At 44.6% G+C, this 17,224-nt stretch overlaps 1 protein-coding gene across 2 annotated transcripts; it reads left to right on the top strand.

The window, feature by feature from the left end:
• The first annotated feature begins 2,308 nt into the window (after positions 1–2,308).
• atpsckmt (fATP synthase c subunit lysine N-methyltransferase) lies at positions 2,309–9,481 on the top strand. Of its 2 annotated transcripts, XM_070881099.1 has the most exons (4): positions 2,310–2,679; positions 7,033–7,170; positions 7,260–7,310; positions 8,991–9,481. In XM_070881099.1, exons 1-4 carry the CDS (start codon positions 2,428–2,430, stop codon positions 9,165–9,167), a joined length of 618 nt encoding a protein of 205 aa, XP_070737200.1. In that variant the 5' UTR covers positions 2,310–2,427; the 3' UTR covers positions 9,168–9,481. The 2 variants fall into 2 exon arrangements, with proteins under 2 accessions (XP_070737202.1, XP_070737200.1); XM_070881101.1 differs by lacking the exon at positions 7,260–7,310 and having other exon boundaries at positions 2,309–2,679.
• Positions 9,482–17,224: the final 7,743 nt, after the last annotated feature.

Here is a 17,224-nt window from a genome sequence, read left to right as displayed (position 1 = left end):
ATATGGTCCCGACCTGCCGCTGGTTGTCTCTCGCAGGTCGGGCCTGACCACAGGTTGGGCGGCACACGTGTCATGGAGCAGCATGGCGGCATTCCACTGCAAGGTACAGTGCGAGAAGGTGCAGGAGGGCGACGGCAGCGAAGAGGGCGACTGGATTGGACGTCATCAAGGTCCAGGTTGGTGATTGGAGCATGGGCAGGTACAGCAGGAGCGAGGTCGGGCGCAGGAGCAGTGAGTGATCGTGGAGCAATGTGATCGGAGCCCAGGAGAGGCACGTGTTCGGGGCCCAGAAGAGGCATGGGCCCAGGGGCAGCCCACACTGTGATATGTGTGTGCATTAGGTCTGTGCAGCAGAGCTGGTCTCCAGTCGTCTTGGTTAATCCTTGCCACTGGAACAAGACCTAGTTCTGTCAAGCCCATGTGGTGGCTGGTGTGCAATAGCCACCGCACGTTTAAAAAAATCCACGCACAGGCATCTTCCACCCTTCAGGATGTAGCTCGGGACCTGGAATATATTAGGCCCTTCATTGAAATACCTGTGAACTCATCCCTTTTTGGCGTGGAGGTCATCCTTGATATGAGGGACCGTCTATGATGAAAGGTAGATGCAGAGAGGATGTTTCCCCTCGTGGGGGAATCTAGAACTAGGGGGCGTAGTTTCAGAATAAGGAGTCGCCCATTTAGAACTGAGATGAGGAGGAATTTCTTCTCTCTGAGGGTCGTAAATCTGTGGAATTCTCTGCCCCAGAGAGCTGTGGAGGCTGGGTCACTGAATAAATTTAAGGTGGAGATAGGCAGATTTTTGAGCGATAAGAGAGTGAAGGGTTATGGGGAGTGGGCAGGGAAGTGGAGCTGAGCTCAAGATCAGATCAGCTATAATCATCTTGGCCTAGAAATCCAGGTCGGCTGCTTCCCACAGGCGATCAACTGAAAAAGTTAAAGATGCGCACTTACCTGTTCCTGCTGCGTCCACTAGAGATCCCGGTCCTGAGGCCTTCACTCACTGCGTGTCGGAGCACGTGCACGTCAGGACGTCAATAAGCTGGAGCTGCAGTCACATGGGTCTGGCCAGCCAATCCAGGTACAGTATTTTCTCATTCAAAATAATGGGAACTATGTAAGTTGGGAGTTCCCAGTATTATGATTGAGAAACAGCCCCCAAACACCCAAAACACTAATAAAAAAAAATAGAAAAAATACAACACATATTCAAGATTAATTTAAAGTTATTTATGTCTTCTTAAAAATATCTATTTTTCCAATTTTAAAAAAGTTTTTAAAATTATGGTTTAAAATAAACTTACCTTTTAGTGGGCAGGGTTTTTAAACAATAAAATAAGTTTTAAGAATTTTATTTTCCAATGTTTTTGTGTGTTTTAAAACTCTTACGCCTGTAAAAGTAGGCTATACACCTGCTTTTTAATCAGATGTGAGTTTTCAGGACATTTGCTGGGCAAGAAATGGGTAAATACCGCAATCTTGCCCATGCAAATGTCCTAGCTCCCACGATGCGAAGGATCTGAGTTTAACCGATCGGAAATGCCGGTTTTCAGCGCATGCTTAAAACGGCTTTTGCGATGCCTTCCCGGATCCATACACACTCACTACGGACCTGGGGAGACTGGAATTTCCAGGCCAATAAATGGCGGAGCAGGCTCGAGGGGTCAAATGGCCTACTCCTGCTCCTATTTCTTATGTTCTTATTAACAGCACAAGGACTGAGGAGGAAGTGTAAATTAGAGTGGGTGAATTCAATGTCAAATCAGATACAGAAATAAAGGGAGTGTTTGGATTAAGAGGGAAAAGAGACACCGAAAGCAAAAGTAAAAAAAGTTAAAACAATTTGAATGTTTAAAATCGTCAACAATAATTAATACCTGAAGGAATGAGACTTAACACTTATATTTAAATTTTCATTGCCAGAGAGGTTGATTGGCAGTAATTAACACTTATCAAATTATTAAAAGGGTACTTAGACGGGAATGGACAATACTTATCTTTCTGTGGCGAGTTTAGTTCCTATTAACCGCACAAACCCAGCACCTGTATGCCAGTCAATGCGAGGCGGGCTGTGAGATGCCATTTTCAGAGTGAACGGCGGAGGCACAACTCGGACAGCAACTTTTGGATATTCGCGTTTAACCGCGCATCTGTCCCTCGCTTTAAGTTGCTGTGGCGCCATTAGCCTCATTGTTATTTTGACAGGAAAATCTGTGCCAATGTTTTTTTTTGGGGGTGGTGGTGATAATATCCATTCTCAAGTTAAAGGCGGAGGTTGTCAACAGGAGGAGGCTGCCTCGGGTAAAATGGCGGCTTCGATAGTCTCCATGGTTCCCGCCGGGAAGCTGTCGCTGACCGGACATCATTCACTGTGGCACCTTCTCGGTGCAATCGTTCCGTCCCAGCAAGTTCCCGTCGTTTTATTAAATGTCCGATTCGGCCCAGGCCCCCGTTATCGGGCCGAGCCCCAAGCGGCGCTGGGGGCTGGTCCTGGTGGGTGCTGCGGGCGGCGCGGTGGTCGCTCTGTACGCGGCGGCCGCACCGTTTGTGGCCCCGGCTCTAAGACGGGTCTGTCTGCCCTTCGTCCCGGCCACATCGGCCCAGGTGGAGAACGTGCTGCAGTTGCTGAGCGGCCGTCGGGGAGCGCTGGTGGATATTGGTAGTGGAGACGGCAGAATTGTGAGTGGCCTGGGGAGCAGGGGGAGGATAGAGTGAGTGAGTGAGGGGATAAGTGGGAGGAAGAGGTGGTAAGTGAGGATAGAGAGGGGTATGAGTGAGAGGAGGAGTAGGTGGTAAGTGAGGATAGAGAGGGGTATGAGTGGGAGGAGGAGTAGGTAGTAAGTGAGGATAGAGAGGGGTATGAGTGGGAGGAGGAGTAGGTAGTAAGTGAGGATAGAGAGGGGTATGAGTGAGAGGAGGAGTAGGTAGTAAGTGAGGATAGAGAGGGGTATGAGTGGGAGGAGTAGGTGGTAAGTGAGGATAGGGAGGGGTATGAGTGGGAGGATGAGTAGGTAGTAAGTGAGGATAGAGAGGGGTATGAGTGGGAGGATGAGTAGGTAGTAAGTGAGGATAGAGAGGGGTATGAGTGGGAGGAGGAGTAGGTAGTAAGTGAGGATAGAGAGGGGTATGAGTGGGAGGAGGAGTAGGTAGTAAGTGAGGATAGAGAGGGGTATGAGTGGGAGGAGGAGTAGGTGGTAAGTGAGGATAGAGAGGGGTATGAGTGGGAGGAGGAGTAGGTGGTAAGTGAGGATAGGGAGGGGTATGAGTGGGAGGATGAGTAGGTAGTAAGTGAGGATAGAGAGGGGTATGAGTGGGAGGAGGAGTAGGTAGTAAGTGAGGATAGAGAGGGGTATGAGTGGGAGGAGGAGTAGGTGGTAAGTGAGGATAGAGAGGGGTATGAGTGGGAGGAGGAGTAGGTGGTAAGTGAGGATAGAGAAGGGTATGAGTGGGAGGAGGAGTAGGTAGTAAGTGAGGATAGAGAGGGGTATGAGTGGGAGGAGGAGTAGGTAGTAAGTGAGGATAGAGAGGGGTATGAGTGGGAGGAGTAGGTGGTAAGTGAGGATAGAGAGGGGTATGAGTGGGAGGAGCTAAAGGAGGATAGAGATAAATGAGTGTGAGATGGTGGTAAGGAAAGGTAGAGAAGGGTGTGGAAGGAGGAAAGGCAGGAGTATGTCGGGAGAGGAGGAAAGTGAAGAGAGGGTGGGAAGGTGAGACGGAGAGTGTGGTGATCAGGGGGAGCGAGGGGAGAGGATGAATCGAGCTGTAATTTGTCCCTGTGCAGTTTGCAACCAACCCCACAAGGTGGAGGTTTTTGGAGTGAAAGTTTGTAATCCAGTCACCTTGGAGGCGATGGGGTGTGGAGAACTCAAATAGAAAATGCTGTCAATTAACCAGGGCTGTTAGCAGACTCAAGTTTTGCTGTAACTCGTGGTCAGAACTGAAAATTTAGTGGAGCTGGATTAAAGAAAGATAGAGAAACGGTGAATAACACCGTAAAAAGAGTTAATGGGTTGCAAGGGATCCAGAGGAATTTTTGGGGTGCTACAGTCCTGTTTCTGTGGATTGTCGGCCTCAAAATTCAGCTCTTATTGTATTCAGCTTTCCTGTTAGCCCTCTTTATCTATGGACCACTTTTTAAAATATGTTACTCGGAAACAAAATTAAGTCATGCCTTGTCATACCATACTTTATAATATAAATAGGATTGTAAATGACACTTTCAATATGATGCACATGCCATTGTTTTGAATTCACCTGTTTGCATTCATTGTGGAGTGAATTTGGAGACCAGCAATAATATTGGAACAACTACACATAGGTGCACTTAACTGACCACAAGCCATGGACCTCTCATGATATTGCATTACTTCCCTGAATGGGTGAATTGAAAGTGAAATTAAATCTCTGCAGGCATGCACACTGCCACATGCATTTTACAGCATTGTTTCCAGAGGCAGTGTTGTAATATAAATGGGGTATCCGGGTGTCTTTGTAAGCAGCTGCAAAGTGACCATTGATTACATCAATAGGAGGACCCCTGTGTAGAAGTGATTAACCACGCCTCTCAATAATGTGCCGATTAACATCCGCTTCAGAGAGCTTCCTGGGATAGACCAAAAAGAAATCCAAATGATTGATAACACCCGAGGGAGGAAAGGGAATGCCCATGTCCTACAATAAAAATAGTATGGTGATTCTGCCAAAGGCAGTAAGCTTCAACACCTCCTGACCTCCCTTCTTGGATATTGTTATAGCAACAGGCCCCACCCACACAGCAAGATAAGAAATGAAGTCGAGAAGACGAGATGGCAGGGGAAGTGAGAGAAATTCCTCGTGTCTAATTTTAGCAAACAATTGGTATGTCAGAGCTTGGAGATAAGATACAATTTTAATGTAATACTAGGTCATAAAGGAAATGTAAAACTTGGTATACTTTAATGCTGTTCATAGCCAACAGAATTTGTGCAATTGATGGGTACATTTCACACACACAATGCGACACAAACTTTACTCCAGTCTAAGTCCCCATAAGTGTTTTGGTGGGCCAGATTTCTCTGAAAAACAAATTTGATTTGACTGCAGTTGAGGTTTCAATGCTAATTCTGTTTTTAAAAAATCTACAGTGACTAACATTAGTCCAATATCTGATTTGAAACTATAGGGAGAATGTTAATCCTGTCACTTGAGTGTACAAATTCATTTTTCTGTGTGTTCTATGGGTCTAGAATTTCCTCGATCCAATTTATGCCGATGTGCTGAAATTGATAGCATCTTTGCCTCTGAGTCAGAAGGTTGTGGGTTCAAGTCCTACTCCAGAGACTTGAGCACATAAATCTAGGCTGACACTCCAGTGCATTACTGAGGGAGTTCTGCACTGTTGGAGGTGCTGTCTTTCGAATCAGACGTCAGATCGAGGCCCCGTCTGCCCCCTCAGTTGGATGTAAAAGATCCTATGGCACTATTTTGAAGAGTAGTGGAGTGATCCCTGTTGTCCTAGCCAATATTTATCTTGTGTGCAAATTGGCTGCTGCATTTCCTATATTACAACAGCGACTACACTTCAAAAAAAAAGTACTTCATTGCCTGAAAAGGGCTTTGGGACATCTGGTAGTTGTGAAAGGCGCTATATAAATGCAAGTCTTTTCTTTTTAAATTTGCCCTGATCTTGTCAGTGGCAATTTGTGCCAAAATTTCCTGTGGCTCTTGTGCGTATGGTGGAATGTAAAAAAAAAAAATGGCATAAAACAGGCACAAATTCAGTGTTATTATTAGGGACCACTTATTATGAGGAACCACTTTTTTAAGAAAGGAGGGAGAGAGAAAACGGGTAATTATAGACCGCTTAGCCTGACATCAGTCGTGGGGAAAATGTTGGAATCAATTATTAAAGATGAAATAGCAGCACATTTGGAAAGCAGTGACGGGATCGGTCCAAGTCAGCATGGATTTATGAAAGGAAAATCCTGCTTGACAAATCTTCCAGAATGTTTTGAGGATGTAACTGGTAGAGTGGACAAGGGAGAACCAGTGGATTTGGAGAACCAGTGGATGTGGTGTATTTGGACTTTGGACTTTCAAAAGGCTTTTGACAAGGTCCCACATAAGAGATTGGTGTGCAAAATTAAAGCACATGGTATTGACGTGGATAGAGAACTGGTTGGCAGACAGGAAGCAGAGAGTCAGGATAAATGGATCCTTTTCAGAATGACAGGCAGTGACTAGTGGGGTGCCGCAGGGCTCAGTGATCGGACCCCAGCTATTTACAATATACATTAATGATTTAGATGAGGGAATTGAGTGTAATATCTCCAAGTTTGCAGATGACACCAAGCTGGGTGGCAGTGTGAGCTGTGAGGAGGACACTAAAAGGCTGCGCTAAAAGCCTAGCCAATTCACGTCTCATACCATCAAAGTTACCTTTCCCCAAGTTTAGGACCCTAGTCTCTGAATTAACTGTGTCACTCTCCAGCTTAATAAAGAATTCTACCATATTATGGTCACTCTTCCCCAGGGGGCCTTGCACAACAAGATTGCTAATTAGTCCTCTCTCATTACACAACACCCAGTCTCCAGTCTTTCCTTACAGCCAAAATTCTCCAGTTCAGGTAACATTCTTGTAAATCTCCTCTGCACCTTTCCAGTGCAGTCATATCTTTCCTGACTAGAACTGCACACAGTACTACAGCTATGGCCTGACCAGTGTTTAATACAGTTCAAGCATAACATCCTTGCTCTTGTATTCCATGCCTCGACTAATAAAGGCAAGTATTCCATATACCTTCTTAACCACCTTATCTACCTGGCCTGCTACCTTCAGGGAATCTGTGGACCTGCACTCCCAAGGTCCATTTGTTCCTCTACACTTTTCAGTGTCATACCATTTAATGTGTACTCCCATGCCTTGTTGGATCTTCCCAAATGCATTACCTCACACTTAGCCAAATTGAGTGCCATTTGCCAATGTTCTGCCCACCTGACCATTATGGTAATGTAGTTTTAAACGTGTCCTCTTTTACCTTTTTGACTTTATAGGTAATTGCAGCAGCAAAGCGAGGGTTTCGAGCTGTGGGTTATGAGCTGAATCCCTGGTTGGTTTGGTACTCTAGGTATAGATCATGGCGGGAAGGAGTACACCACAATACCAGATTTTACATATCTGACTTGTGGAAGGTACAGACATTCTTGCACAGTTGATGCTATGTATTCAAATTCTGTTTTTTTTTCAATGCAGGTAATTATTTTTGTCTTGTGTTTTTAAGGTCAATTTCTCTGAATTTAGTAATGTTGTCATATTTGGAGTTCCTCAGATGGTGAGTGTGTTAATAATTAATTATAAAAAATGTACTTGCAATACATATATAAAGGTAAATTTAACAAAACTCTGTTCCTGTTGTGGCACCTCACTTGATGGGGATGTGCAATAGAGAACTGGATGGAGAGCCATTTTTATACAAATTTTCAAACACTTCTGCTGAAGTCTCAATTATATCCATAACAGATGGAACTGGAAAGTTTAATTTTGGAAGTAGACTTCATTGGTTCTTTACAAGTAAACATATTAATAAAGTGTTTGCAGGAATCGGTTATAAATAGATTAGCACACTTTTTACATCTTGGACCCTGTGTTTGCATATAATCTAGAAGGATTGGATTATGATTTCCTCTCTCTGGTTGTCAAAGTCCTAAGTGAAATTAGTTTGTGTGCCCCAACTCGGTTCCTAGTGGCCGTAAGTCCAGAACACAAAATCTGTGTTAATTGGCATCAATTTGGTAATCTTGCTCACAAGCTGACTGATGTCCTTCTGAAGCTTGGGATAAAGACAGAAAGAAAGAACTTCCAATTGCACAGTGCCTTTCATGTCCCCAGGACGTCCTATAGTTCTTTAGTCAATTAATTATCTTTGAAGTGTAGTCACTGTTATGTAGGTTGTAGAGGAAGCTCTCTGTGTTGTAACAGACTTTGGAGTGCTTACTGCTGATCACTCTGCCACCTGGATTATGTAAGAAGACAATGAAGTGGTAGGATTTAAACAATGCCATAAGAATTGGTATGTCACTTTAAAAAAAAATAAGTTTTTTCCTTTTAAAGTCGCTTTAAAACCCCATGACCAGTCTGTAGCCGGGGGAGAGTTTACACACTCTTAAAAGCAGTGGCTCACAGCTCAGGATGGCTCACTTGCTGTTTTTTTTTTCGTTTTATTTATTTTCTTTCTTCTGATCAGAGATAGCCTAGTCTGCACTTGGCATCTCTTGATGGTGTGGCTGAAACCAGCAGCTCATAATGTAGGAACATAGGCATGAACCATGCTACGCACATTTATACTGTTTGTGAAAGATTTTTAAAAAAAACTATGAATGGATGTTTTTCATATTCATTTAATGGCGTATCCCACATTACAACAGTGACTACACTCCAAAAGTACTTCATTGGTTGTAAAGCGTTTTGAAATGTCCAGTGATTGTGAAAGGCCCCATCTAATGCAAATTTTTTATCATTTCATGTTTCCAAGGTTAGGTGGAGGCCTGTTTTTTTTTCTTATCCCACAGCTCTACCCCTCATCCCCAAGCCATGTTTCAGTGGAGTGACGAGGGGAGGGTGTGTGCAAGGAAGTAAAACAAATAGAAGGAATCTCGTGTTTTCAGTCAGCCTCAAGATATGGCAAACGTGGAAATTTTGATCTTGGCATAATCAACATTGGGTGAATTTTTTTTAAAGGCACATGGGCTGATGATGGCAGAGCCCCCAAGAACTTGGTTTTGTCATGAATTAAGAAATTGTATTGAAAGTATACCTGCCTAACAGAAAGCAGGTTTTAAAAAAAAATGATTGTTCTGTGTTAAATGTGACACGTGACTGTAAAATAGCAGTGAGTTCAGGTCACTTTTTTTCTGAAATGTAACCTTTTGGATTGGGAGGATTTTTCTTTAATTTACCAGCAGCATCCGCTTTATATCTGGTAATTTTCTGACTGCGTCTTCTCTTGTTCCAGATGCAGTCCTTGGAGGAGAAACTTCAGAGCGAGCTGAAGGGCAGTGCTAGAGTCATAGCTTGTCGTTTTCCATTTCCCAGCTGGATTGCTGTTCGTGAATCTGGAAAGGGAATCGATACGGCCTGGTTGTATGATGCAAAGTCATTTAAAACCACAGCAAAAGAAGACTCCGATTAAAACAATGGAAAGGACAAGATTTGCATAATTTTCATATTGCTGCAGTGTGGCTACAAGATTGTCCATGAGAAATAAATAGCGGAAAAACTTTGATAGGAAGTGACCTAATTGGTCAGCTAATCAGTTTGGAGTTGCAGCATTGCTTTTAAGCCCATCTGTTTTTCACAGCACAAGTATAATGGAAATACTGAACTTCTGTGTAACTGTGAACAAATGTTTCTACTCTACCAGATTCAGTAAATGAAAATGCCATTTTAAATTAACTCTGTCCAGATGTAATGTTTAATACAATATAAGAAATGTTACTAATGAAACCTTGGTTTAATTATGTCTGGTTTATTGCAATGTTAAAGAACCACTAGCTGCTTTCTTTCCTTGGGATGGTACAGTAAGTAAGTGTAATGTGGGGTGTGGCACTTAGCCATACAGATGATGAAAACTCAATCTTTGATTTTCGACGAGTTATCCAATCTTAGCTGGTGTGGCAGTGAAGCTGCCAGCGTCTGATTATTATCCAGTGACCCTTGGGTACTTGGTGAGGACAGGATTAGCTTTGGTATTGGTAGTTGGTCCCCAATCTATCTCTCCGTTTTAAATAGCCTGCCAGTAGGAACATAGGAATAGGAGTAGGCCATTTAGCCCCTCGAGCCTGTTCTGCCATTCATTGAGATCATGGCTGATCTGTGACCTAACTCCATATATCTGTCATTGTCCCATATCCCTTAATACCTTTGGTTAACAGAAATCTATCAATCTCGGATTTAAAATTAACAATTGATCCAGCAACAACTGTCACGTGAAAGAGAGTTTCAAACTTTTACTACTCTTTGCGTGTAGAGGTATTTCCTAACTTCGCCCCTGAAAGGCCTGACTCTAATATTTAGGCTATGTCTCCTTGTCCTAGATTTTCCAATCAGCGGAAATAGTTTCTATCTACTCTCAATTCCCCTTAATATCTTGAAAACTTCGATCAAATCACCCCTTAATGTTCTAAATTCTGGGGAATACAACCCTAGTTTGTGTAATCCCTTTGTAATTTGACTCTTGGAGTCCAGATATAATTCTAATAAATCTACGCTGCACTCCCTCCAAGGCCAGTATATCCTTCCTAAAATGTGGTGCCCAGAACTGAACACAGTACTCCAGGTATGGTCTTACCAGGGCTTTGTATAGCTGCAGCATGACTTCTAACCCCTTGTATTCCAGCCCTCTAAATATAAAGGCCAGTATTGCATTAGCCTTTTTGATTATTTTTTCTACCTGTCCATGACATTTTAATGATCTATGTTTGTGTACCCCTAAGTCTCTCGACCTCCACTGCTTCTAGCTTTTCAGCATTTAGAAAATAATCTCTCCTTTTTAGGTCCAAAGTGGATGATCTCACACTTGCTTATATTGAAATCCATTCACTCAATCTATTAATATCTGTAATTTTATGCTTCCATCTACATTGCTTACAATGCCGCCTATCTTTATCATCGGCAAATTTGGGCATGTGGCTTTCTATGCCCTCATCTAAGTCATTAATAAATAGAGTGAATAATTGAGTCCCCAACATTGATCCTTGCGTTACGCCACTAGTCACATCCTGCCAATTAGAGTACCTGCCCATTACCAGCACTCTGTTTTCTACCGCTCAGCCAATCTCCTAACAGGTCAATAATTTGCCTTCAATTTTATGAGTTTCACCATTAGCTTACAATGTCTTATGAGGGACTTTATTGAATGGCTTATGGAGGTCCATATAAATAACATCCATAGACATTCCCCTGTCCACTACTTTAGTTATCTGAAAAATTTCAAGGTGTTCAGACACTCCATCTTTAACTTTAGAATTTAATAATTTTCTGACAACAGATGTTAGGCTGATTGGTCTAGAATTCCCTGGTTTTCACCTTTCTTAAATAGCGGAGCGACGTGCAATTTTTCAGTCTAATGGAACGGTTCCTGAATCGAGAGAACTTTGGAAAATCATAATTAGGGCATCTGTAATGTTCTCACCTCCTTTAAAACCGTGGGATGAAAACCATCTGGCACTGGGGATTTATCACTCATTTATTTTCTTCATTACTGTTAATTTGGTACATTCATTTTGGTGAATTCTGTTCCTGATTCAATATCAGTTTCCTTGTGATGTCCAGCAAGCTATTCTCTTCTCTACTGTAAATACTGATGTAAAGTAATTATTTAACATGTCTGCCGTTCCCTTATTTTCATTTATAATATCACCATTGTCAGTTTTTAAGGGGCCCATTATCCTGAACACACAAGAAATTTGCTACCTTTCTGACATGAGCTGGTCAGTTTATCCCAATCTATATGGAAATTAAAATCCCCCATTAAAATCGCACTTCCATTACTACATGCTTGTCTAATCTCTGCATTAATGCATCCTAGCTGCTACCAAGGGGCCTATACACAACTCCCACTACAGCCTTAAATCCTTTTCTAGTTTTTAATTCTATTCATAAAATCTCCACTGCCTGCCTTTATATCATCTCTTAAGGATAAATTACTCCTCCCCCTCTACCAGATTCCCTATCCTTCATGTCGACCTTTTAACCTGGTATATTCACTCTCCCAGACCTAACCGTTTTGCAGCCGGTCTCCATTGAATTTGTGCCTGCAAATCATTCAATTTGTTCCTTATACTCTCTGCATTGTTTAAAGAGCACTTATTTGGGCCACTCACCCTAACCTGTCCTTCTCTAATGTTGCTTTTCTCACACATTTCTTATTCTCCTGATTTAATTACTTTACATCTTTTAGTTTTCCCTTTACCTATAGTGTCTAACGCATAATTTCTGAATGATTCCCCCGATCCTTTTCATTTGTTTTAATACTATATATAATACCGTTTCCACCTGAGCCACCCCTCTCTCATTTTCCAGTTTAAAGTCCGTGTGACTGCCCTTGTTATCCTTTCCGCAAGGACTCTTGTCCTAGCCCAGATCAGGTGGAGCCTGTACCAATGGAACAGTTTCTTCCTACTGGTGGCAGTGTTCCATGAAATGGAACCACTGTTCCCCACACCACTCCTTTTAGCCACGTGTTCACTTCCCTAATTTGTTTATCCCTATGGCCATTTGCATGTGGCTTGGGTAACAGTTCAGCGATTATAACCTTAAGGTCCTGTTTTTAAAATTTAGTTCCTAGCTCCTGATACTCTCTGAACAGGACCTCATGCCTACTCTTTCCTATGTTGTTGGTCCCAACATGGACCACAACGACTGGATAATCCCCCTCCCTCTCCAATATCCTCTCAAGCCAGTTCAAGATGTCCCTCACCCTGGCACCAAGTAGGCAACGCACAACGTGGGACTCTCGATCCTCCTTACAAAGGATGCTATCCATATCCCTAATTATTGAATCGTGTGTGCGCACCCCAACTTCTGTCGTCGAGCTACAGTACGCAGACGACGCCTGCATCTGCGCACACTTACAGGCTGAATTCCAGGACATAGTCGACGTATTTACTGAGGCATACGAATGCATAGGCCTTACGCTGAACATCCGTAAGACAAAGATACTCCACCAGCATGTCCTCGCCACACAGCACTGCCCTCCAGTCGTCAAGATCCATGGCGTGGCCCTGGACAACGTGGACTAGTTCTCATACCTTGGCAACAAAAGCCGACATTGATGAGATCAACACTGCCTCCAGTGCACCAGCGCAGCCTTCGGCCGCCTGAGGAAAAGAGTGTTCTAAGACCAGGCCCTAAAATCCACCACCGAGTTCATGGTCTACAGGGCTGTAGTAATATCCACCCTCGTGTATGGCTCAGAGACTGGGACCATGTACAGTAGACACCTCAAGTTGCTGGAGAAATACTTCCAACGATGCCTCTGCAAGATCCTACAAATCCCTTGGGAGGACAGATGCATCCTCGACCAGGCCAACATCCCCAGCATTGAAGCACGGACCACACTCGATCAGCTCCGCTGGGCAGGCCACATTATCCGCATGCCAGACACGAGACTCCCAAAGCAAGCGCTCTACTCGGAACTCCTTCATGGCAAACGAGCCAAAGGTGGATAGAGGAAACTACAAAGACACCCTCAAAGCCTCCCTGATAAAAGTGCAACATCCCCACCGACAACTGGGAAGCCCTGGCCAAAGACCGTCCTAAGTGGAGGAAGTGCATCTGGGAGGGTGCTGAGCGCCTTGAGTCTCATCGCCGAGTGCATGCAGAAAACAAGCGCAGGCAGCGGAAAGAACGTGCGGTAAACCTGTCCCACCCTCCCTTGCCTTCAACGACTGTCTGTCTCACCTGTGGCAGGGACTGTGGCTCTCGTATTGGACTGCTCAGCCACCTAAGGACTCATGTTAAGAATGGAAGCAAGCGATTCCGAGGGACTGCCTATGATGATGATATTGAATCCTGTACAACTACCATATTATTCTTCCCCCTCCTCTCTTTGGACCTCCTTCCTTTTGCTCATAAGTATCATGGTCAGCATTCTGGCTGTCCTCCTGGCAGTCTTTATCTTCACAGGTATCCAGTACATTGTACCTATTGAATAGGATCATTTTCTGCGGATCCTCATTCTCTATCTCACGTGGGTTCCCCTTACTCTGCACACTATCGGTCAGACCAATGCCGTTCTGATCCTATAATCTCTACAAGGTGTGACCGTGGTTTGAGGCAAACTGTCCAGATACTCCTCCCTTCCCTGAAGTGTCCGTGTGTCTCCAACTTGCACCAGCTCAATGACTATGAGCCGGAGAAATTCGAGGCGGAGACATCTGCTGCAGACGTGTTTGTTCGGGACAGTCTTGCTGGCCACAAACTCCCACGTACTGCAGTCCAGACACAACCTGCACTGCCTATATTTATTGATAGATAAAATGTATTTATAGATTCTCTTTAGCTTTAAGGCTATTTAACTGTTTAGCTAAGACCAAAGCACAAATGCTAACTGTTATATATGTGGACTTGTATTTACTCTGCACAGCCACCAGCAGGCTCATTCCCCGGAGTCCCAAGGGGTCCCATAATCCCTTGGGGGCACAGGTATTTAAGAAGGTTTCACAGATTGGAGAAGGACTCTGGAAACCTGCAATAAAAGACTAAGGTCACACGTTACTTTGAGCTCACAGTGTTCAGTCTGACTCTTTCTCCATACACAACAACTGGCGACGAGATACAGATAACGAACTCAAAGATGCAGAGAACAGTGGGAATCCTGGCAAAATTTTTGGAGGGAGATGATTGGAAAACTTTTGTGGAGCGACTCGAACAATACTTTTTGGCCAACGAGTTAGACGGGGAAGAGAGCGCTGCCAAACGTAGAGTGATCCTCCTCACCGTCTGTGGGGCACCAACATATGGCCTCATGAAGAATCTGCTCACTCCAGTGAAACCCATGGAGAAATCGTACGACGATTTGTGCACACTGGTCCGAGAGCATTTGAACCCGAAGGAAAGCGTTCTGATGGCGAGGAACTGGTTCTACACCTACAAAAGGTCTGAAGGCCAGGAAGTGGCGAGTTATGTTGCCGAGCTGAGACGCTTTGCAGGACATTGCGAATTTGAAGGACACTTGGAGTACATGCTCAGAGACTTTTTTTTTAACTTGGCATTGGCCACGAAACCATACTTTGCAAGCTTTTGACTGTAGAGATCCCAAATTTGAGTAAGGCCATAGCGATAGCCCAGGTGTTCAGTGCCAACAGTGACAATACTAAGCAAATCTCTCAGCACACAAGTGCTGCCAAAAGTACTGTGAACAAAGTGATGTTGTTTTTGAATCGTAACGTACAGGACAGATCACACATACCTGCAGCTACACGTCCGCAGATATCTGAGTCCACCATCAAGGGTAATGAATGCAAGGCCATTAACACCTTGTTGGCGCTGTGGGGGTGATCATCATTTCCATTCATGCCGATTCCAATGATATGTTTGCAAGGGCTGTGGAACAATGGGACACCTCCAATGAGTGTGCAGACGAGCTGCTAAGCCTGTTAAACCTGCAAACCACCACGTTGCAGAGGAGGACAGATCCGCAGAGGAGCACTACAAACCAGAGTCTCAGATAGAGGAGGCAGAGGTACATGGGGTGCACACATTCACCACGAATTGTCCCCCAATAATGCTGAATGTTGAACTAAATGGACTCCCAGTGTCAATGGAGCTGGACACGGGTGCAAGTCAGTCCATCATGGGCAAAAAGACTTTCGAAAGGTTGTGGTGCAACAAGGCCTCAAGGCCAGTCTGAATCCTAGTTCGCATGAGACTAAGAACTTACACTAAAGAACTGATTCCTGTAATCGGCAGTGCTACCGTAAAGGTCTCCTACGATGGAGCGATGCACAAGCTACCACTCTGGGTGGTACTGGGCGATGGTCCCACACTGCTCAGCAGGATCTGGCTGGGAAAGATAAGCTGGAACTGGGATGACGTCCGAGCGCTATCGCCTGCTGACGACACTTCGTGTGCCCAGGTCTTAAACAAATTTCTTTTACTGTTCGAACCAGACATCGGGAAATTCCAAGGAGCAAAAGTGCAGATCCACCTAATTCCGGGGGCGCAACCCATCCATCACAAGGCGAGAGCAGTACCGTACATGATGAGAGAAAGGATAGAGATCGAGCTAGACCGGCTGCAACGAGAGGGCATCATTTCACCGATCGAGTTCAGCGAGTGGGCCAGTCCTATTGCCCCAGTCCTCAAGGGAGGTGGCACCATCAGAATCTGTGGCGATTACAAAGTAACTATCAATCGTTTCTCCCTGCAGGACCAATACCCACTACCAAAAGCCGACGACCTCTTTGCAACGCTGGCGGGAGGAAAGACGATCACAAAGCTGGATCTGACTTCAGCCTACATGACACAGGAACTGGAGGAATCATCGAAGGTCCTCACCTGCATTAACATGCACAAAGGTCTTTTTGTTTATAACAGATGCCCATTTGGAATCCAATCAGCGGCAGCGATATTCCAGAGAAACATGGAAAGTTTACTGAAGTCGGTCCCGCACACCGTGGTCTTCCAGGACAGCATCTTGGTCACAGGTCAGAACACAGTCGAGCACCTGCAGAACCTGGAGGAGATTCTTAGTCGACTCAACTGCATGGGGCTCAGGTTAAAACGCTCGAAATGCGTTTTCCTGGCACCTGAAGTGGTGTTCCTGGGAAGGAGGATTGCAGCGGACAGCATCAGGCCCACCAACGCGAAGACGGAGGCAATCGAGAATGCACCGAGGCCACAGAACGTGACGGAGCTGTGGTTGTTTTGGCATTCTTGAATTACTTTGGTAACTTCTTACCGGGTCTCAGCACCCTGCTAGAACCACTACATCTCTTACTACGAAAAGGGGGCGAATGGGTTTGGGGCAAAAGCCAAGAAAATACCTTTGTAAAAGCGAGAAAATTGTTATGCTCAAACAAATTGCTTGTGTTGTATGATCCATGTAAGCATTTGGTACTAGCATGTGATGCATCGTCATATGGCGTCGGGTGTGTATTGCAACAAGCTAATGATTTCTGGAAACTGCAACCGGTTGCTTATACATCCAGGAGTCTGTCTAAGGCCAAGAGAGCCTACAGCATGATTGAGAAAGAAGCGTTAGCGTGTGTCTATGGGGTGACGAAAATGCATCAATACCTGTTTGGGCTAAAATTCGAATTGGAAACTGACCATAAGCCACTTATATCCCTGTTTTCCGAGAGTAAAGGGATAAATACCAACGCATCAGCCCGCATCCAGAGATGGGCGCTCACGTTGTCTGCATACAACTACGCCATCCGCCACAGGCCAGGCAGAGAAAACTGTGCAGATGCTCTCAGTAGGCTGCCATTGCCCACCACGGCGGTGGAAATGGTGCAGCCCGCAGATCTAGCCATGGTTATGGAACCATTTGAGAGTGAGCAATCACCCGTCACTGCCCGGCAGATCAAAACCTGGACAAGCCAAGACCCCTTATTATTTCTACTTAAAAGCTATGTGCTTCACGGGAGCTGGTCCAGTGTCCCAGTGGAAATGCAGGAAGAGATAAAGCCGTTCCAGCGGCGCAAAATTGAAATGTCTATACAGGCAGACTGCCTTCTGTGG

This window comes from Pristiophorus japonicus, chromosome 5 (genome assembly GCF_044704955.1).
Source record: "Pristiophorus japonicus isolate sPriJap1 chromosome 5, sPriJap1.hap1, whole genome shotgun sequence".
Lineage (NCBI taxonomy): Eukaryota > Metazoa > Chordata > Chondrichthyes > Pristiophoridae > Pristiophorus > Pristiophorus japonicus.
This window is presented reverse-complemented; position numbering and strand designations above follow the sequence as displayed.

Excerpts from the sequence above, each read along its gene's own strand:
- atpsckmt (XM_070881099.1), top strand. The coding sequence starts at position 2,428 with ATGTCCGATTCGGCCCAGGCCCCCGTTATCGGGCCGAGCCCCAAGCGG. Across the intron at positions 7,171-7,259 it reads ACATATCTGACTTGTGGAAG|GTCAATTTCTCTGAATTTAG; the intron begins GTACAGACATTC and ends TGTGTTTTTAAG. Across the intron at positions 7,311-8,990 it reads TATTTGGAGTTCCTCAGATG|ATGCAGTCCTTGGAGGAGAA; the intron begins GTGAGTGTGTTA and ends CTCTTGTTCCAG.